The sequence below is a fragment of the Podarcis gaigeae genome (assembly GCF_964106915.1).
Source record: "Podarcis gaigeae genome assembly, chromosome: 9".
In the NCBI taxonomy this organism is placed as follows: domain Eukaryota; kingdom Metazoa; phylum Chordata; class Lepidosauria; order Squamata; family Lacertidae; genus Podarcis; species Podarcis gaigeae.
In genome coordinates, this window is record NC_139685.1 from 26,197,067 (window position 1) to 26,219,751 (window position 22,685).

The 22,685-nt window shown below is 42.1% G+C and overlaps 1 protein-coding gene across 2 annotated transcripts in view; it reads right to left on the bottom strand.

The window, feature by feature from the left end:
* KIT (KIT proto-oncogene, receptor tyrosine kinase) overlaps positions 1 to 22,685 on the bottom strand; it is an 84,325-nt gene that overhangs the window by 18,407 nt on the left and 43,233 nt on the right. For both annotated transcript variants that reach the window (XM_083755586.1, XM_083755587.1), the window contains 6 exons: positions 21,354 to 21,543; positions 19,081 to 19,196; positions 10,374 to 10,488; positions 725 to 915; positions 439 to 545; positions 211 to 337 (listed from right to left, as the gene is read on the bottom strand). In XM_083755586.1, the coding sequence (XP_083611712.1) occupies positions 211 to 337; positions 439 to 545; positions 725 to 915; positions 10,374 to 10,488; positions 19,081 to 19,196; positions 21,354 to 21,543 (846 nt within the window). The remainder of the gene's footprint in view (positions 1 to 210; positions 338 to 438; positions 546 to 724; positions 916 to 10,373; positions 10,489 to 19,080; positions 19,197 to 21,353; positions 21,544 to 22,685) is intronic.

Below are 22,685 nucleotides of genomic sequence, written 5' to 3' on the forward strand. Positions count from 1 at the left end.
CCTTCCAAGTCATCACTCGCTTGTTTGTTCTCAGCAAGCCATGGTTACGTGCAAAGAAGGTCACCTGCCTAACCTTGCTCTGAAGAGGACACAAGTTCCTTAAAGGACTTCTTAAAAAAGAAATACTAGTCCAACATTCCCCATCCCCTTCCAGGAACAATGCCATTCTGCTGACACAGAGTTCTATAGGTCAAATACATGTAAACTAACCAAAACTTAGCCTGTTTCTCGGAAACTCCCATTTGTCATCATAAGGAAGCTGTGTGGGATCTATGTAAACATAGTTGTTCCCATTTATTTCATCAACTACTTTCCACTGGACCTCATATTTTGGTTTCTGGAAGAGAGATACAACCATGTTGAGTGCATAAAACCATGAACGTAGGTAAAGGAAAAAAATAAGATTGTGGGTGGTATAGCCACATGCATGATTCTTACCTGCAGATATTTGTACACAAGAATGATGACTGTGATGCACATCAGTCCTGCCGCTACTCCAAAGCCAATTAACAAAGGAGTGAAAAGGGTGTGGGTGCTTATTTGTTCTGGAAAGACACACACAAAAGAAGCCTGGCTTAAATTTTTGCATTAAGAGACTTGGCCCTTGACTCATCAAGGAACACAGTGCTTTATGGTATGAGCCAAAAGGTGTGTTCTCCGTCTCAGGGAGATTACAGCATAAGAACAGTATGCCATTTCAAATATCACTCAGGCTGCCAGTTACCTTTAATGGCAAAGTTGAAAAAAGCAGCACTCCTGGCAATGTCGTTGGAAGCTTCACATGCAACAGTGCCATTCTTGAACATGCTGGCATCCACGGTGCTTTCAACAACTATCTTCCCAAAAGGAGGAAAAGCTGAATCTTTATAATTGGTCTTCACGTCTACTGGTGAAATGTTTGGTGAATCTGAACACCTGGAAGAAACAATTTACCTGGGTGAGCCAACTTGGTGGACAAGAGGGAAAATATCCAGAATGTTGATGCCAGGAAAATGGCAGCACCCTTTAGGTCAGTGATGGCCAAACTTGGCCCTCCAGCTGTTTTGGGACTACAATTCCCAAACCACTGGTCCTGTTAGCTAGGGATGGTGGGAGTTGTAGTCCCAAAACAACTGGAGGGCCAAGTTTGGCCATCGCTGCTTTAGGTGAAGAAATGCATCTTGTTTATATCTATATTAGCATTCCCTAATGCTGTACTAGACTGTCTAACATTAACATCTATGGACTATACATTTTGTTTTTTATATAATTTTAATTAATTTTTTGTTTTACACTTTAGAATATTCATTTAAACAACCTTAAAATGTCAATGACTTCCCTTCTTCTCTTTCCATGATTCATTTCACATATCATAAATCCCTGCATATTTTACATAAACTAAACCATTCAGTATTCCATTATTACATCGAACAAAACTTGCTTGCACTGTTGAATTTATCTTAATGCTGCCAACGTTTTCAAGTGTACACAATTCCCCCCCCCCCATACATTCAATAAACATTTTCCAAACTTCTTTAAATTTATGTTCTTCTTGTTCTCTTATTCTATATGTCAGGTCCACATTCTGTGCATATTCCATCAGTTTAAGTTGCCATTCTTCTTTAGTTGGGACCTCACTCATTTTCCATTTTTGGACTAACAAAACACAGGCCGCAGTAGTGGCATACATAAATATCCTTTTTTGACACCCAGGAAATTCCCATGCACTATACATTTTGAGTGAGTAAAACCTCATCTTAAAAAGCTTTGCCCATTCTAAGAGGGAAGATATCTCATATCTCATACTTCCCAGCATTTCCAAAAAGGTGAAACAAAATCTCTCTTGTAATAATGTTTTCCTCTAATTTCTGGTCTGTCTCCCCCACCCACATGAGGCCTGAAGTGAATGTATAGCGCCTAATGTCAAATATATACATATTTCTCTAACACAACATGCCCCAAATTATGTAAATCTGCTTAAAAGCCTACTTTGCATCTTCTACAAAGTATGACTTTAGATTTCATGGTCTTAACCCATTTCTCTTCTCATTAATTTTCAGAATACATATAACAGGAAAACAAAGTGTGTCAACAAAATCCTCACAGCCTGTTATGACAATTCATTAAAAACGTTACAATAATCCAAAGGGTAATATATTTAATGTCAGATTTCAAAGTAGCATAAATGGTGGTGAATTCCCAGTGGCTATTTTTTCCTTTGTGCCATGTTGCACTTTCAGCCAAGATGGCAGCAGGCACCATTCTCTAGGAAATCTCCTCTTTGAGCAAATTAAGACCAATCACTCAAGGCCCCGTTACCTTGAGACTCTGACCTTCCCACAACTACGCAGGGCCTTTGTAGAACTAAGATTCCGACAGATGCCCTCAGCATATTTAGAGGGGAGATATTGGTGAATTCCCCATGTGGATCGCAAAAGTATACATGGATGCAGTCTGGTAGAGGACATCAAACACTACCTGCTGATTTGGCCCCTGCATACAACGCCTAGAGGAAAATTTATAGCGCCAATTCTTAATTGGCTTCCAGGTCGATTCATACAAAAGATGATTGTTGAACTCCTAGCAGATGAACATCTATATATTACACACCAGGTAGCCAGATTTGCACCTGCAGCCAAGACGTTCTGTTCCAGCTATGTCAATGCACTCCAATCTTAAGTCTTAATCTTGTAAATTTCTTTTCATGCTGCAAACTGCTATAGGTTATGTGTATGATTTTAAATGAAAGCTTCCTTTTCTTCTCTGTAGTCCATTGCAAAGGCCTCTGGCTATATACAATAAAAACTGACTGACTGTCCAGTCAGCTTCTTTATATATGGATTGGAATCGGGCAGCTGTTTTGTCTCTTGCTGTAGGCAGCAAAATGTCTTGGGCTGGGCCTGAAGGCTCTCTGCAGAAACCTCTGCTTCTGATTCAGAGAAAAAGAAGGCCGTCCTAAAAGTGGTTTTTAGCCAGCAGAATGCTCTTTTTTCATTATCTACTACAACGTCACAATTTAAAATCCTTTTTAGGATGGAGCATATATACAGAGTTGAGAAACGTTGCCCGTAGCTGTGGATGAAAAATGCACACCTCAAAAGTAAACTTAGGAAAGAATAACTTGTGAAAAATGATTCATATAGGAAACACATTATCTGCTAGCAAGAATGTCTTTAGAACACTGTCAAAATAAGCAAGTGCTTTATAATCTTGTTTGCAAATCCTCTACCTGCACTGAAAGTACATACAATCTTCTTAGAAACTTGGTAATTACCTTTGTAGTTAATTCTCTTTCCCCCCACAAGCTTACAAGACACATTTACCCTATAATCTACTGTGTGTAAATGAAAATCTAATTACCCTGTGTCCTGGAAAATTGTGTTATTACATGATAAATCCAAAAGATAATAGCCATACACGGGAGCTATTTTGTAATTGTCATTCTACGGGGTTAAATCATTAGGGCCAAGAACAGCCCGGCTGCAAGTGGCTGTAAGCCCTCTGAAGTCCATGTTTGGCCCTTAATGTTTAGTCATAAATTATAATGACTCCTTCAAGAAAAGAGCAAGAAGCGAACCACTGAAAAGTCCTGCCATAAGTAAGGCTACTTAGGATAGTGAGTGTGTTACAATGCGGAGTCCTCCTAGCCTAAGCCAGTTCGCTGAGAGATGCTGACTGGTCCCTTAGTTGCCCACCAATAGGCAAAGGAAACATGGGACTTATTCCAATGAACCTTCCCACAAATACACATGGAGGAACCAGACCTGTTAGTCCTGCTCCTGACAAATCCATTTCCCATGCTTCTCAAGGGCCATAGGTGCAGTGAAAGGGACCTAACTGTGTATAGCTATGCATGTCCAGGGCTTATCTTTGAGAACTGCTCCCAATTGCAAAGAGTTGTGGATATGTAAAAATAAAAAAGCTAAAGGCTTCTGGGAAATGATATATAATGAAACGAAGATGATGCTTAAATGGGCTTTATCCCCCAAAGACCTGAAGCTTTTCTCATAGGGATAATAGGGATGGACATGCCAAAGAAAATGACCAAATCATTTAGGTACGTGACAACAGAAGCTAGAATGTTATATGCACGGAAATAGAAAGAAGAGAAGGTTCCAACGAAGGGGGAATGACTTAAAAAAATAATGGACTATGCCGAAAAGGCAAAGCTGACAGTAATGTTCAGTTTCTGTTAATTGATTCTCATGAAAACTTACAGATTCTGGCTTCACACAATTAACTCAAGGCAGTGTCAATTTACTCTTGGCAGAAAGCCAAGGTCTGCTTGACCTAGAAACTACTTACTCTGATTGGTTAACGACCAGCACTCAACTCTGTTATCTAGGAATGCTAGCACAGTTTGTGTTGGGGGTGTGGTGTGTTAGGAGCAGGAGTGCTGTGTATGGTTAAAAGAGAGAGAGAGAGAGAAAGAAAGGATTTATTTTGCTTTGTTTTGTATGCAGAAACTCTGCTGGTTTTATTTTTCCTTTTAATAAATCCTGTAAATAGTTATTCTGAGTCTAGCTGACTAGTCATTTCCACCTCAACTAGCTTCTTCGCTGTGCAGGAAAACTCTGCTACGTTTGGGCTAAAGCCATTAGAGCTATGCCTGACACTTCAAAGTTCCAAGAGGTTATGGGTATTGTGCTGCCAGCCTGAGTTGTGGTGGTGTCAGCATCAACGGTGTTGGTTCCAGTAGTTCCAGAAGTTGTTGTTCCTGTTGGTGCAGCAGATGGACACTGGCTGGTTCCTGACTGCTGTGAGCTGGTGACGCAGTGGACACAAGGACAACAGCTGCAGCGTGCTAGTGCTGGCTGCTGTGGTTCCTGTTTGCTCTCTTGGTGGTCGTGAGTAGCTGGTTCCGGGTTCCAGGGACATCGCTCTCAAGATGGCCTCACAACCAGTTCAGATGGCTTTTGAGCGTCTGAATGACTCCAATTACTTGCTGTGGTCGGAACGCATGCAGGCAGTGCTGCAGAGGGATCGTCTCTGGCAAGTGGTGAGTAAGTTTCCTGCAAAGCCTGATGATGAAGACCTCGATAAAGACCAAAGAGCAAGGACCACAATTGTCTTGGGGCTGGAAGATTCCCAGTTGCTGTATGTGAGGGGAATCAAGACAGCTAGAGGTGTGTGGCAAGCACTTAAAGAACTTCATGTGCGTGAGACAGCGGTTTCCAAGCTGTTCATTCGCAAGGCATTGTACAAGGCAATGTTACAGCCTGGGGTTACAATGCGGGAACACCTACACAGTTTACAATTAAAGTTTGCTGCGCTACAGGAAAGAGACTGTGCGTTAGACCAGCAGGAGAAGGTGGCTATTATTTTGAGTTCTCTCCTGGAAAGCTGGGATAATTTAGTTTTGTCTCTAGAAGGCAGACAGGAACGTGATTTATCAGTCAGTTATGTTACTGGGCGTTTGATTGAAGAATGGCAGAAGAGGCAAGAAAGGTCGTTTGCTGCAGAGGCTTCTACAGGCGGGCGGTTTGGAGAGAGTTCTCATGCCGTGCCAGAGGTGAAGCAAAAGCAGCGTGAGGAGTCAGCGTTTGCTGTTAGGCGTTGTTTCCGATGTGGGTCTTCAGCGCATCTAAAACGACAATGTCCGGAGTTGGTCAAGTCTCAGTTGCCGGTGCAGGAGCAGAGACGAGATCATCATCAGCAGCAGCGGAAAAAGAAATTCTTCAAACGAAAACAGTTGGCTCAGCTGGTGACCGCCGAGGTCAAGATTGCTGATGAGAAACAAGCTGTCTGGGTGGTCGATTCGTGAGCATCTCGGCACATCGTAAATTCAGATGAATTGTTTGTTTCCAAGAACTCAGCACAGCGCAGCCAGGTGGCTCTAGCAGACGGAAGTACTTCCGAAGTGATTTCGGGGGGTGCAGTTTTTGTTCCTTGTCTTCGTGAATGCCTGCAAAATGTACTTTGTGTGCCTTCATTAAGGAGCAATCTGATGTCTGTAGATTGTTTGCTAAAGGCTGGGTTTAAAGTGTATTTTGAAGGAGACAGTTGCATTATTAAGAAGGCTGGTGAGATTTTAGGCACTGCTAAGTCAGAGGGAGGCTTGTTTTGGCTTAAAGCAGGATCTCAAGTTGCAGCAGTAGTCAGTAAATCTCAGCCTGCAGTGAATAACAAAGCTATACATGACAACTGTGTGCACTTATTGCATAGGAAACTGGGGCATGCTGGCTGGAAAAGTGTACTAAAAATGTCTGAATTGGCTGATGGGGGTAATTTAAAGAGTTGTAACAAGTACCTTGATTGTAATGTTTGTAAAAAGGTTAAAACCCACAGAGTCTCTTACCCCAGAAGTGACAGAGTTAGTGAGTCACCGCTACAGCTGGTTCACATGGACGTAATTGGTCCATTTGCTGTAAGCAGGGGTGGATCGCGTTTTTCATTAACAATTGTGGATGACGCCACGTGTTACTCTTGGGTTTTTCCCATGAAGAATAAGGGTGACGTGTTCACTAAGTTTAAAGGCTGGGTGGCATCTGTGGAAAGATTTCTGTCCATTAAACTCAGAAGGATTCAGACGGACAGAGGTGGCGAATTTATGTCAAATGCTTTTAGAGATTGGTTACAAAAGCGTGGCATTGGGCATAGAAAAACGAACGCTTTTTCCCCCAGAGGAGAATGGCGTTGCAGAGCGAAAACACAGATCTTTACAAAATATGATGTTTGCCATGCTTGATGATGCTGATTTGCCCATGTCTTATTGGGGGGAGAGCATGCTCACCGCATGTTATCTCCAAAATAGGCTCTTTCATCAAACAATAGGTACAACTCCGTACTTTAAATTGTTTCAGAAAAAACCCAAAATTGACCATTTGCATGTGTTTGGATCAAAGGCCTGGGTATTAATTCCAAAACAAATGAGAAAGAAGGGAGATCCTAAGACCAAACAGTTAGTGTTTGTGGGCTACCAGGAGCTGGGAAAAGGTTTCCGCTTTGCTGAAGGGACAAATGGCATTGTGATCTCCAGGAATGCCAGTTTTTGTGAACATAGTGGCTGGGAGAGACTACATGCCAATTCTGAGGTTTGGTTTGAACCTTCCCAGGAGATTCATGACTCTGAAGGTAAACATAGAGAATCAGAGTCTGAGGGGGAGGAAAGTTCAGATAAGAGCTCTCAAGAAAGTGGAATTAGCCAGAGACCAGTAGCTAAGCAACAAAAGAGGGGTCGTAGTTCTGAGGAGGAAAGTGGTTCAGAAGAAAAATTTGCTCCCAGAAGATCTAAAAGACAAAACAAAGGAGTGCCTCCGGTGCGTTTTTCTCCAGATACTGCAAATGTGTTTAGTGTAATTGCAGAGCCCAAGAGTTTTCAGGAGGTGTTAAAGTTACCAAAAGAGGAGGCAGAGCTCTGGAAACAGGCAATGGAGGAAGAGATGTCCTCTCTCAATGAGCACAAGGTCTTTACACCAGTAGCAGCGCCTGAGGGGGCAAAGATTGTAGGCTGCAGGTGGGTGTACAAACTTAAACCTCTGGTGACAGGAAAGTACAAATACAAAGCTCGTTTAGTGGCTCAAGGATACTCTCAGAGGCCTGGAAAAGATTATGACGAGATTTTTTCCCCTACTGCTAAGGGGGACAGTGTAAGGCTGATTCTAACACTTGGAGCAAAGAGAAAACTCCTGTTAAACCATTTTGATATCCAGACTGCATATTTACATGCATCAATATCAGAAGACCTGTATCTAGCCGAACCGCCTGGTTATGAGACAGGTTCCAATAGAGTGTTGAAATTAAACAAAGCTCTATATGGTCTCAGACAGGCTGCAAGATCTTGGAACAAATGTTTCCATGAGGCCTTAGTGTCATTTGGTTTCAAGCAGAGTACAGCTGACAATTGTGTTTATGTACGTGGTACAGGCAGTGATCAAGAGTTTTGTCTGATTTATGTAGATGATGTATTGTATGCTTGCAAAACAGATAAACAAACTAAAAGGTTTGCCAAGCAATTGTCCAGTAAGTTCAAAATGAAAGACTTAGGCCCGGTTAGGACATATCTAGGGTTGGAAGTGTGCTGGGCCCAAGATGGCAGCTGCCTAATTAGTCAGCAGAACAAAGTTAAACAACTACTGACTACATACAGGATGCAGGATTGCAAAGGGGCAGTGGTGCCTATGGATCCAGGTTTCATAAAAACACTTCATATAGATGAGAGTCCTGAATTTGAACATCCTGATGTATATCATTCTGTAATTGGAAGTTTATTGTATCTAGCACAGTGGTCCAGACCTGATATTAGCTACGCAGTAGGCATATTAAGTAGATTGGTCTCAAAACCCACACTAAATGCCTGGAAAGGGGTAAAACAAGTTCTGAGATACCTCAAACAGACAATTGGCTATATGTTACAATTAAATTCTTCAGAGGATTGAAACGTTGAGTTGCTACTGTGATAGTGACTGGGGAAATTTGCCAGATAGAAAATCTGTCACAGGACTAGTCATAATGGTCGGTGGAGCTTTAATCAGCTGGCGGTCACGCAAGCAAGACGTTGTAAGTGTGTCATCAACGGAATCCGAGTACGCCGCATTGAGTGAATTGTGCAACGAGGTGATTTATTTCAAGCATTTGTTAGCAGATTTAAATGTAAATTGTGGAGAACCAGTGCGAGTTTACATTGATAATCAGGCTTGTATAACCTTAAGTAAAACAGAGGGTTTCAAATCACGTTCCAAACATATCTCTGTAAAATACCAAAATGTACGTTGCTGTGTACAAGACAATATAATCACATGTACTTATGTATCAAGTGAAGAAAATGTAGCAGATGTATTAACTAAACCATTGGCAAAGATAAAGAACAAGCAAATGTGCAAGGGTTTAGGTTTGCTGGAAAAATAATCTCCTACATAGGTGTTATTTGATAATTGTCCAGCAGAATCTGTGGGGGGGGGGAGTAGCAGAGGATGGTTCCGATCCATCAACCTCTGCTACCCCCCCTCACAGATTCTGCTGGACAATTATCAAATAACACCTATGTAGGAAGTAATATCAAGAGATCGAAACGATGGACTTTTTATAGAAGAATGGAGAGGTTTTGTGGAGCATTTGGAAAAAAAATACTGAAAAAATACAGTCAAATGAGCAGGATTCGAGATAGGGAGCAGTGGGAGAAAAATGATAAAGTAATTGTATTAGACAGATTTCTGTAATAAACAAAGAGTTTGAAAGACAGTGCAGTAGAAATGGTTTTGAACAAAAACACTGGAGGCCCAGGTGGGAAGCCAATACATGAAACGATGTAACTGTTCCATTTGAAGTTAATTTGTAAAAAAAATGGAAATTCAATATAAATTATATTATTAAAAAAACAATCACGAAGAGTTGTATTTGTGTATAGCTCCATGCATGACTACTGGAAGGGCATGGCTGGCTTCTGCTAGCAGGGGTGGGTTAGCAGCCATTGGTTTTGCTCACTTCTCGTGTTCCCCGAGGATGTGTGTAGGAAGGTTCATCTGAATAGCTCCTACGTATGTTTCCACCTGCACAGCCCTATGGAGAAAGGGACTTTTTGTCAGTTTGAATTTCTTAGTGCAGAAAGTACTGATATGAAATGTAGAGATCTTTCCATTTCAAGAGGGTTCTGGAAGCTTCTGTGTGGGAAAGGAACAAGCAGCAGGTTCATGATGTTTGGGTTATTCCTTCAGAGAAGCTGAGCAGAGCTGGCTTAAACTGGTTCTCTTACCTCTGTCAAGGTCATGCTGACTATAAAAGTAAGACCAGAAGGAGCCTGGGCTTCACTTTCTCTTTCTATCTCTTTTCCTTCAGGTGTGGTGTTCCGTACATAGTATGCTTAGTGTTAAGGTTTAGACTTATTACAAGTTATTGTAAGTTTAAGGTAAGTCTGCTGCAACTGGATTTCTTATGGACAGCACCAATCCTGAAGGTATTGGATTTGTGACCATTATGCTCATTTGCCTTCAGTAGCAGTAAAGCTATGCTGAATAAAATGTAATTGCCTCTGGTCTATTTTTTGGGAATCCTGCAATGTGTTCAAGTTGTTACTCTGCTAACTATACATTGGAATCTACCCTGGATCAATACTGAGTAGAATTTCAATGACACTTTTGTGGCAACACAACTGGCTGACAGCCTCTGTTATGCACTGGGGGCAGGCAAGGTTGGGAAACCAAGCCATCAAACCCATTCCTCACTTTTCAAGCGACTCTCCAGTGGCTGATTCAGAGCTGTGGAGCACATGACGTACAGGCAGAGCATTTCTTTATTTCGTTTTATTAGAAAAATACTATCATTTGTATCGCCCTTGCCCTTCTACCCATATAAACACGCCACTCATCTGAACATTTGTTTCTGAGCATATTAATTTATTGCGCTGAAGATCTAACCCAAAGACAAAACGCAGGGTGGAAATGATTTGGGTCACTCACCTTTGCTCAGCTGCTGTGCAGAAATACCAGTCTATTTTCGGGGCAGGGTATCCAGCAGCCACACAGTGAAGCATGCCATTGCTAAGCCTGTCTGAAGCAACAATTTCCGGTTTGGCTGAAAATAAAACGGACAGATATATAGTCATTCCTTAGATCTGTTTATGACTGTGCATTCATATTTTGGCCCAAATACTAGAAATATGTTGACAACGTGTGCCAATAAATTAAGCATCTGCCCCCAACGCAGCGACAAATGCTATGCCTACAAGTAAGCCCTACTGAACACAGTGCTACTTCTGAGTAAACACGTGTTGGACTAGCAAAAAGAAACATAATATTCATCTTTGGAAATGCTCATCATTTTCCCCAGGCATCAAAGCATTTTGCAGTGTTTACCCCAGGAAGTCTTGCTAGTTAGCAGCACTCGAAGGACAGAACTAGGTATTCTATGGTCGCGTTGTGTCCTCAAACCATGGGTGCTGCTTCTCTGCAAGATCCACCCCCTGCCGCCAATATGTTACAAAGAAATCTTGCAAAAAAGAGGGGGGCGGGAGAACAACCAAGTCAATCTTAACAGGAATGTAAATAAATTAAAACAGGAAGCAGAAAAAATACCATTGATATTCATAAACCTATGCAGTGGTACCTTGGCTCTCAAATGGCTTGGTTCCCGAACAAATCGGCTCCCGCATGCCGCAAAACCAGAAGTGTTCCGGTTTGCGAAATTTTTTTGGAAGCCGAATGTCCGATGTGGCTTCTGCTTGACTGCAGGAATCTCCTGCAGCCAATTGGAAGCCACGCCTTGGTTTTCAAACAATTTCGGGAGTTGAATGGACTCCCGGAATGGATTAAGTTCGAGAATCAAGGTACCACTGTATAGTCTTCCCGCAGGTTCATATTGGTCTCAAGTTGACCTCTTGTTTCTACTCGAAACGGAGGTGTTGGGAAAAAGGCTGATCATTGAGACTACTAATTATGTCCAGTATTTAGCATGAGTAGAACTAAGGTACCTTAAAGAGATTTCAGGGCAACTGCTCAACTGCTTTTTACAAAGAGGCATCCCATGAAGTGAAATTAAGTTTACGGGCTTGCTATGCTGTTACATACCTAATGTAAGTTTCTCCTTCAATTAAGGTCTGTGGCCTTCTGCTTCCTTTTCCAAGACATGACACTTTCTTTTATTACATTTAAGAAATCGCAGCACTGCTGCATTTAGAAGATTATTATCAGAGCCCATGGGGAAGACAGCAGCAATAAATAGGATTTACAGACATTTGTTCTAGCTGTCTTTGAAAAGGCATCTGAAGAACAGGTACACCAAGGAAAAGACTTTTGACAAAACTTTTCCATAACATCCTGTAAGGATTTACTTAATGGAGGACCTGGACAGCTCTAGCAGGAACTGAGGCCAATGCAATTTTGACAGTCCCACTCATTCCAAATCCTCAAGCACAAAACAAAGACTTGGACTTTGGGAGCACTCAGAGTAATGCCTGCAAAAGCCCCGGGTTTTTGAGAGCGTTCAATTCAAATACTCGCCGAAAGCCCAGAGGATGCTTGCAAAGTGCCTCCCTTTCCCTCTCAAAAGCTGAGAATCTTACTGGTGCCAGAGGGAAGGTTAAGGTAGGCAGTTGAGATTCTTCCTGGTCTGTGTTGGAACATCTTCATTGATTGGGCAAGAGACTGGGACTACCGGCCCCAGAATCTCTGTTTCTGTCAATTCCAAAGGGAGAAGGCCCTTCAACATAGTCCCATCCTCAGTGGGGAAAAACCACTGCCTGTGCCTGATAGAACCCACTGCACTGCTGAAGGAAGGTTAATGGAGTCTTATGGACAGAGAAAGTAGGAGGAGGCAGCAGAAGTGCTTGAAGGATTGAGGGGAGCAGAGCAGCCTGCTCAAATGCTGTAGCAGACTAATGGCATCCGCTATGAGCCAGGAGATCTCCAGCACAACTCTCAGCCATGAATTCATCCATAAGCCACTGTCTGAGCCAATGCATGCCAAGCACACACTCAAGGGAAGTGTTCTTGCCTCCATGGAGGTTACAAATTTTTAAAACTATAGTCGAGATGCAACAGGTCAGCTCTTCACCAGGTGTATAACTTCTAAACACTTGGATGATTTATACATCTTGAGATTATGCATGGAGGGGCCTTAGCTTCTGTGTGTATTCACTTTTCTTTTGCACCCCCCACCACCACCCATGGATTATGTTACAGGAACTGAAAATCCTTCTTCCCCTCTGTATTTGCATGCAACACTTCAGTCAAAATAGCAAACCAACCCTTTTGCAAAATTGCCAGGCTGGATTCGCGCCATGACTCAACTGAGTACCGAACTCGCCAGTCATGCACATCCTGGTCAGAGGGAGCGTCAGGGGGGAAAAACAGCTTCAGGCAAGAGAAGAGCGCTCTTATTTATTCAACTCCCAAGCAATCGCATTCATGAATACTGTTCCTCGCAGCCCCCATCATGCCTAAGATACTTGACTGTTCACTGGATTTTGCAGCCTGATCTTATGCTGGGTTGGGAACACAAGTTTACAGAGCGACATCTAAAACTGCCTGCCCTCGACAACGGTTTGGGAACTTCAGCCAGCACCTCCTAAATGCCAATGAGCTACTGGGCTAAATTCAGGATAAACTGGTGTACAAAGCACTAGGCAGCTTGGGTCCAGGATACCTAAAAGGTTGCCTCTTTGCCTACTCAACCCCGTACCCAAGTGATTCCTGGCTTCTGCAGCAGAGGGCATTTTGTAGATACTAACCTTAGTGGGGTAGGAGAGCTGTGGGGGGGGGGAATTCACATCTCGCAACCAATGCACTTTGATTTCAGATAGGGCATAGGCAGATGAGTCTAAAAAGTCTGGGACACAAATTTTAACGGCCCTGGATTATTTACCAAAAGTAATGTATTTACAGTGGTACCTCTGGTTAAGTGCTTAATTCATTCCGGAGGTCCGTTCTTAACCTCAAATTGTTCTTAACCTGAAGCACCACTTTAGCTAATGGGGCCTCCTGCTGCCGCCGCACCGCCAAAGCACGATTTCTGTTCTCATCCTGAAGCAAATTTCTTAACCTGATGCACTATTTCTGGGTTAGCGGAGTCTGTAACCTGAAGCGTATGTAACCTGAGATACCACTGTAGTGTTAACTCTAAGTGTATACTCGATACCAGAAGTAATGTCTTTAGTGTTAGCTCTAAGTGTATACTCAATTCTGACAGAACTTAGCACCCTAATGTATATTTTGCTCCACACCCCTGAGATTACAACAGAATAAAGCCATAAAGCCACCCTCTCTCCCAGGATCCCAACCTTGGTCATGCTACCCACTCTCCTATTTACCTTTTAAAAAGCCACTGAAATATTGCTAATTGCATGCATAGCATCTCATCCAGTTTGCTCCTTAGTTCCAATGAAAAGCTGATGCAGACACGCCTTAAGGCTATGAATCCTTGATTCAGTTATGCCAGCGTACTTGGCTTGAAACTGACGTGAGACCCGTTTTCATCTATGGGACTAAACAAACTCAAAACCTAGGTATTCCCTTCACTACTTCTTTTTCATTTGCAACTAGCCTTGGTAAGATAACATGCACACAGACATCTGAGATGCCAAGTCAATTAAGACAGAATATATATGGATATATTCAATTAAGACAGAATATATATGGATTGAAGGAGGTTGCCGGAACTGAATGTTTAACTACTATGTTGAGGTCTGCTGTGTTTCACACACGTGGTGTGTGCCTATTTTAAAATTAGTTTTATGTCCTCTATTCCTACCACCAGGATCCAGGTACAACTGAACGAGTCACTGACTGCAACACAGTCCACTTTCTGATACCATTCTACCCAAAAGCAGCTGCAGCCATTACTTGATACATAATGAATGTACATATCTGCATAAGGACTGAGGGCCAAGTTCTGTTTGGCTCTCCTGTCTGTGGAACTGTCACCAAAGTTAATGGGTGTTCTGCAAATATATTCCCAGGAAACAGTTTCAACTATTTATTCATTGGGCTTTTGGCAGCAAATACGGATTTCAAATAATTACAGAACTGGATGTATTTTCAGGATGAAAAGTCTTCCAAAGTTTAGAATACATTTTTAAATGCCTCATTAAAATTACTTATTGAAGAGCCACCCCCTTCAGCTTTGTTGGTCCTGGGGTGAAAGAGATGAGCCAAGGGAGTTTTGTTTAAGATTACTCAATTCATTTTCAGTCTCTTGATTCGTTCCTGGGTATGTAAACAAACTGGAGGGTGAAATGAGTTCAGGATTTGTTGAAATGAGTTCGGCTGGAATTGTAAAGGTCACCTCTCCTTTGAGGTGGGCTTTTATATGCCCCTGAAATCAAATTTCCAAGCCCAACCAAACTCAAGAGACTTTTACCAGTATCTCCAGTTGCTTTTGTGTTGACTCTGAGAATGCTGGGGTGAACTCTGTTCCTGCCTCTGCTCATTTCTGAGCTACATAAAAGGCTTGGCCACGGCTTCTATTCGTGATGCGAGCACGAATGACATAAGGGGACCAGACACTCATCAGTGGGTTAAACCAGGTCTACAACTTTATTAAACGAAACCGGCTAATTGTTTTAATCTTTCATAGTTTTGCACCCACTTGCCGAGCCATAAAAGCCATTTTAATCCTTCGTCAACCACTTTGGGCAAATAACTATTTTAAGCATAGGAATTGTGTGGTTCTGTTAACACCCCTAAGCAAGTAAAACAATATTAGCATCTCTTATTTATTGATAAGCAGGATAATGTTGCTGTTAGCAATTGTACCCATTGCAAAAAAAAAATGTTGTGCCTCTGTTCTAATTAATCAGCATCCCATACCAATGCTGCCGAAAGTGTAAGCTGGGTTAACAGTGCAGAAGAAGCAAAAAACCTTAATTCCTCCAGTGCCAACATAGCTGGCAGACCAAAAAGTAAAAAAAATGAAAAACTCCTATACTGTCACCCAAGGGTGGGTGGATGGATACTGAACATGGGCTGGCTGGAGAGAGACATATATAATGACTCTTTTCCAAGATGGCATCTGCTAAACAAGACATGCAACTTCATGTTCAGTGGGTCCAGCGTCAGGTGTAACCCTGCTTGAACAGTTCCACATTGGGCAGATAGAGTAGCTATTTGCCAGAGGGGCAGCACTACAAATCTGGTCTCCTAGCAGTGACATCACTGCCATACTGAGATGGTGTGGGTGCAAGGGCATTGGCAAGGTTGGGGTAGTTTGGGTGCAATGACGGGAGCATTGGATTGGCTGGGCTGCATCGTCCACACCTTACCACCACCCTGAAATGCTCTGCAGTGGTGATGGCCCTGCCAGGAGGCCAGGTCCACTCCACCCACCCTCTCCACTGGTTGCTCCTAGCTGTCACATGAGAGCAGAAGCTTCTGGTGCAACCTTCTGCACCAACTAATGTGCCTCTCTGTGTTCTGCAAACTGGAGTGGCAATGGCACATCCAGTCTTTCTATCCAATGTACGCACCGAAGTTGTCAGCCCCGCAGTGCATAGCTCTGGGCCTGTGGGTGACAAATTCCTCTCCAGAGTGTGATGGTGAGAACGTACATATTGCCACCATGCAATCTTAAATATTTATTTGCCTCTAGTAATTAGGAGGGAGAAGGAAACTGGCAATAAAAGTAACACAAATTGACTCAATGGTGCTGAAGTGACGACTACGGAGATGCAAAAGTAGGAAAGTAACTTCTTTAAGCTCTCTTCAACCGTGCTTGGAATCTGCCTTGCTGGTAGCTCAATAGCACTTAATAAACTAATGAAATTAGAGATTTAAAGCGCTTTATGGCTGATTATTGACAAGAGGATGGAACTATGCAAAACAGCTTAATGAAATGTTCAATAATTAATTTGTTGCAGCTGAAGCAGTGAGCAATACATAGCCGTTAGCCTCATTGTTGTTTTTTTCCTGATATTGGGGATAATTAAAAACAGTGGAGTGAATCAAGCCAGTCCCTGTAATTTTTTTTTTTTTTAAATGCTCCCAGAATGAGGCTGTGAGAGTACGGAGTGTCATTTTAGAGGGTGAAACTTAGTTTTTGCAGATTTCTTCAGCGAGGGGTCTTAAAAACATGTTTTTGAGTGTGAGGAATTCAAAGCTGCTTTTATTTTTGTGACTGGACAACATTTAGCTTGGTAAGTCTATGTTTGATAAAGAAGCACATAAACTCCTTTTGGGAAACCAAATAATTTTACCTTCTGAAAATGTCAGATAATGCTAAATAATAAAAATAATATTGGTAGAAAAATATTTGTAAGTACTTGGCAACCATTTTTAATTATTTCTATGCAATTTTACACACATTCTACTTACCAAGCAAAACTAAACTGTATTAATTTAATCTCTGCCCACACTTGCTAGCACTGGTCCATGTTTGGATCGATGTTTCATTACATCCCTTTCGCTATATTTGATTATGATGTCATCAGCAGAGGAAGAAAAGCAAGAAGAAGAGGAGGACGAGGACGAGGAGGGGATTCTAGGACTTGGGCTAGCAGTAATATTCAAAAATCTGATCACCCATGTAGATTTCTAATAACGTTGGGGTGCTCGCTATGTCTTAGACCAGTGGTTCTCAAAGGCTGTGGCTCACCACCTTGGCGTGGCAGAAAAGGAGGGCAAATGTGGCAGGAAGATTCAACATGAAAGCTTAGAAAACAGAAAGGCTTCTTTGTGCTCATGAGAAGATGAGAGTTTGCATGTCTCAAATTAGACCTAATATAAATGAGATTACCTAGCAAAATCAAGCTCACGCCTCTCATCGAGCTTACATATATACTTAAGGTACATGTGTAAGAAGCTTGTTTATCATTATATTTTTGGAATGATTCATGTTCTTATTGTTTTATACTTTCTGGATGTCCCATGACCATATCATACAACTGTTGTGTTCTATGTTATAAATTAAGCACTGCCAGTTGTTTCTCCCCTCTCCCCAAAGTATTTCAATAACTTTTTTAAAATGGCATGGTGCGAGCAAATTTTTATTCTGAAAGTGTGGCCCAGAGGAAAAAAAGTTTGAGAACCACTAACCTCCCCCACAAGACTGAAGTCAAAACGATATAATCCAGTCGTTGGTTGGAGCCTGGGATACAAAGGTGATAATGAACACTAAATATGTGGATATGGGCTGTGTGCACTCTGAAACTGGCTATGATACAAGTGCACCAAGTAATCCTTCCTTAATTTACACGTTGATTCTAAAACCCTGTCAGTCAGAAGAAGCAAGGCAGCTGCACAGGAGAGAGAGAGAGACAGCTGCAACCTACAAAAACCTTTGAGACCATGTAAGTCTTGCCGGCTGAGAACAGACAGTAGGGTGGTATTCAGCTAAGATGTACTCCGAATAGACCCGCTGAAATTAAGGAAACGTGACTAAGTTAGGTCCACTCATTTCAATGGGTCTACTCTTGGTGACTTCTGTTTCAGTGTATCTGAAGAAGTATGCATGCACACGAAAGCTTATACCCAGAACAAACTTAGTCTCTAAGGTGCTACTGGACAATTTTTAAAATTTATTTTGGCTGCGTCAGACCAACACGGCTACCTACCTGAATTTAGTTGAACACTGCGCACCATACCATTTCTGAGACTTTTAATCTGCCTACACACTATATCTGTTAAACGCACACATTGATCTCAAAGAATTCTGGGCACTGTGGTTTAGCCCTCACAAAGTTACAATTCCCAGCAACACTTGACAAACTACAGTGCCCAGAATTCTTTGAGAGAGGGGAATGTGATTCAAATGTTTATAAGAGTTATATTGTGTATGCAGAGATTGGCATGTCTGCTAGCATTAAGTATCTTATTTTGACAGCAGAACTAGGTTAGCTGGTTGTTCGCTTTAAGTAACCTAGTAGTAGTCCACTACATTTCTGCCAAATATGTAGGAGGGGAGGGATAATGTTTTCTGAATTTTGAAGGCCTTATAGCTTGTAAAGTATTTAGTCTAAGCTCAGGAAAACCTGTCCCTTGAAAATGAATGAGATATACAGTTGATTCAAGGCAGGGATGCCTAACGCGGCCCCCTTCCAGAAGCTGTTGGAATACAGCTCCCTTCAGCCCCTGTCAGCATGTCCAATGGCTAGAGATGACTAGAATTGTAGTCTAGCAACACCTAAAAGACACCACATTAGCTACCCAATTTGCAGTAGTATATATTTATGAAAGTTGAACCTTTTTTTAAAAAAAAAACATTTATAGGGCTAGTCAAGATTTACTCAGTATTTTGCAAACCAGAAAACAGTCTTAAGAAACAATGCACACTCTTTTCTGTTTCCCCTTCCTTTCCTATGGTATCCCTAAAACCACAGTTTGAAACCATGGTCTGCAAACCATCACTCTAAGAGAACATGATTAGCCATGTCTAGCTAAACAATGGTTAACGTAAAGAAGTGAAGCTAGAGGAGAATCGAAAACCAGAGTTTGGAGAGAACACTGTCGGCATGGAAAACTAAAAACACGTTTAATGCCAAGAAGGGAAGAGAGGAGGGATTGTTCTTGAGATGGGAGAAAGGAAAGAGCGCTCACACCTGGGGCTAGCTCCCAATTTGCAAAACCATGTTTTACAAGGTGCCCATTAATCACTGTGATGCCTTGCATGTACAATGTGTTTTGTTAAATGCAGTGAACTGTGATAAAGAAATGTTGCAGACTGCTCTTTTCTACTTACTGTTCACATAGACATTAAATGCTATAGAGGAGTTGGCATCTGAGTTGGACACAAAAAATGTGTATACGCCTCCTTCTGTTCCCTTCAATCGAGTAAGGTGAAGCTCACTGGAATACCTAGAGGAGGAGGAAGCAATTTAGTTTTATTACTCATATTACTCACAGAGCAAACAGAAAGGCCAGTCGCTATCCTGAGACATTTTTAAAAACTAAACAGGTTGTGCTTACAAGTGGGATCTTAAAACCACCAAGGACACCAATCCGGTCTGCTTGTTCCTTTTGGACAACCACACTTTGCTATGTTGCCAAAGGCAACAGAAGGCTGCTTGAAGGATCCTGAATCAGAAGACCATCGCTTCTGCACTCTGATACAGATGCATGTGCAAATCTCAGTGCCAGGCAGTTTCATACTGCATGGCTATGTGAATTTTGCATCCTATTCAAGATGGAGCTCACTGGGCAGTCTTCAAATAGTCACTTTATATTAACAGTTGTTGTTTCTCAGACTAACTTTTCCAAGAGATGTTGGGTAGCTAAGATGACACCAAGATTGATATCCAAAGTGCATTTACCTGGTAGCAAGCCTCACTGAACACACTAATACTTACTTCATAAACTTATGTAAAGGTAAAGGACCCCTGGACGGTTAAGTCCAGTCAAAGTTGACTATGGGGTGTGGTGCTCATCCCACTTTTTAGGCTGAGGGAGCCGGTGTTTGTCCACAGACAGCTTTCTGGATCATGTGGCTAGCATGATTAAACAGATTCTGTGGAACAGGACACCATGACGAGTGCCAGAGTGCACTGAAATGCTGCTTACCTTCCCGCCACAGCAGTACCTATTTACTCGCGCTGGTATGCTTTCGAACTGCTAGCTTGGCAGGAGCTGGGACAGAGCAACGGGAGCTCACCCTGTTGTGTGGGTTCCAACCATTGACCTTTCGATCAGCAAGCCCAAGAGGCTCAGTGGTTTAGACCACAGTGCCACCCGCATCCCTTCACACATGTTGGATCACACTGCAAGCACTCTCTGGATCCAAGATGGGACAGAAACACATCTAGTAACACCCACCTTGCTCTCTAATTTATTGATTGATTTAATTAAATTTATATCCCATGCTTCCTCCCAAAGGAGGCCAGGGCAGCATTTTCACCATCATTTCAAGCATTTCCTGAGGTAAATGTAGGCTTGTACCCATCAACCTAGCTATGGCAAATCGCTTTCTCTCTCTCAGCTCTGGTACATACGCCTTATGGCTGATGGGAGTTGTCAAAAGTGTGTCCTTAAGCAGAAGGCTGTGTCTCCCCAACTCTGGAAGAGAGTTGCTGCTCACTTACTCTGTCCAGCATCAGAGGTTGGCACAGCTGCAAATTGGCCAAGCCCTGAGGGCCCACCACTAACCCCAAAGGCCATCTGCAGCAATCCAGACCCTGCAGTTGTCTCAAGGCGAGGCAAAGGAAACTTACCAGCCACTGAGCACCAGAGCCTAAGTGGTTGTGACTGGGAACATTTTAAACCAACTCCACACACACATTGCTTCTGTGGTCCTGATGTGACATTGGTCCAGATAAATGCTATGTTGGGGCCCCAGAAGCATTGTAGAAGGATAGACGTGGCGGCAGCAACAGCACGATGACTTGACTGGCTTTCCTACTGCTGCAGCAGCTGCCTACCATGGTTAAGACCATGGATCGGCAACCTAAGGCCCGGGGGCCAAATCCGGCCCAATCGCCTTCTAAATCCGGCCCACGGACGGTCTGGGAATCAGCGTGTTTTTACATGAGAAGAATGTGTCCTTTTATTTAAAATGCATCTCTGGATTATTTGTGGGGCCTGCCTGGTGTTTTTACATGAGTAGAATGTGTGCTTTTATTAAAATGCATCTCTGGGTTATTAGTGGGGCACAGGAATTCGTTCATTTTTTTTTTTTCCAGAATATAGTCCGGCCCCCCACAAGGTCTAAGGGACAGTGAACCAGCCCCCTGCTGAAAAAGTTTGCTGACCCCTGGTTAAGACTAATGGAGGAAGAGGGTCCAGAAGCTGAGGAAGCAGTAGAAGTCCAGCAAACAAGCCTAGCCTGGGTTTGATCATTGGGTTTAGTGGTCATCAGTCAGTAAGCTAAGTAGGAAATCCCTGAAGCATACCTTCCTGTACATCATATCGAAAGGTGGCTGGGAATTGTCAGAAAGATTTAGGGTGCTCTTCCCTGCCCAGAAAAGGGGTAGATCCCAGCAGCTTTGTCAAAGCATGCTTCTTTGCAATGCATTACATTACCTGTTTTTGTCTATGTTTGTGACCCGCACATAATGATCGGATGAATTTTGCAAGGTTTCATTCATGTACATCCATACTTCTTCTTCTGGCTTTGGATATGCCTCATACGACACGATTAAATCCAGGTTTTCTCCATCATTTACATTCACTGTTGTGTTTGCCGAAGTTGATAAATTGACATATCCTTTACCTGGTGGTTGTCATACAGAAAGATAAAAGTAATAATAATTATCTGGGTTTCTTTAAAACCGCGTATAATTAAACCAAGGTCAGCAGAGAATAAGCAAAGTTTACTGACAAGTATGGCAGAAATTGCAACCTGTGGAAAAGCAGGTCTTATCAGCTAAATGCAAGACTGAGCGTCAATGACATTTTACTGAGTGAGGTGAACAATAACTCTAAGGTTCACAAAGGGATCCTGAACTTCTGTACAGGCATTTTGCATGACAGGTCTAGATGTAGCCACTGAGTGGGACGCGAATGTCCATGGGACATTATTTATTTATTTATTTACTTATGCATTTCTTGGATTTAATTTATAACCTACCCCTTGAAAAATATACAAGATCTCAAGGCAGCCCACAGCACAAAATGTCATAAGAATGCAAGCAACGCAAATATAAAACAGTAAACAATAAATGCATCTACAACACTAACATGAAAGAGTCATCGGTAAAATGGGCTGTGCGATAGTACAAATAAACAGAAAGCTTATTGAAACAGTTATCTTGTTTTGCCATTAATGTTGCTTTATATGTCCAACTTTAATTGTACATTTGTATTTTATTTTTCCATGTATTTTTATGTTTAGGAGAATATTTTATTTTTGTTTATTCCACCGCTTTAAATATGGAACTTTATTGTACTCAGTATCTGAGTTTCATTCGTCATGTTTTATGCTGATATTTTGTAATATTCTATTTGATGTTTTTAATTTGATGTCATGATCCGCTTTGATTCCCCCCCCCCCCGAAAATGTAAAGCGGGTTATAAATGCTTTAAATAAAATAAGATGCTCTTGGGCCAGTAGGACTTTATAAGTGAGAACTTATAAACAACTTGCATTACATCCAGCAATCAATAAATCTCTTTTTGCCCAAGTGTGCCATGTTCCCATCCTATTTCTGGGACAGTGCACACAAGTGTTTGCAGCTGATAATGAATTCGGTCCAGTGGAATATCCACAGAATCAAGAGATGCTGCAATGTAACAGCTAGGTTTTATTCATTTTGTGTGTGAAATTAAAAGGTCTACGAAGCAGTGTGGTGGTGGTGGAGGAGGGGGGGTACCCACCCTTTTCGCCAATTACGGATAAAGACATGTTCAGAATAC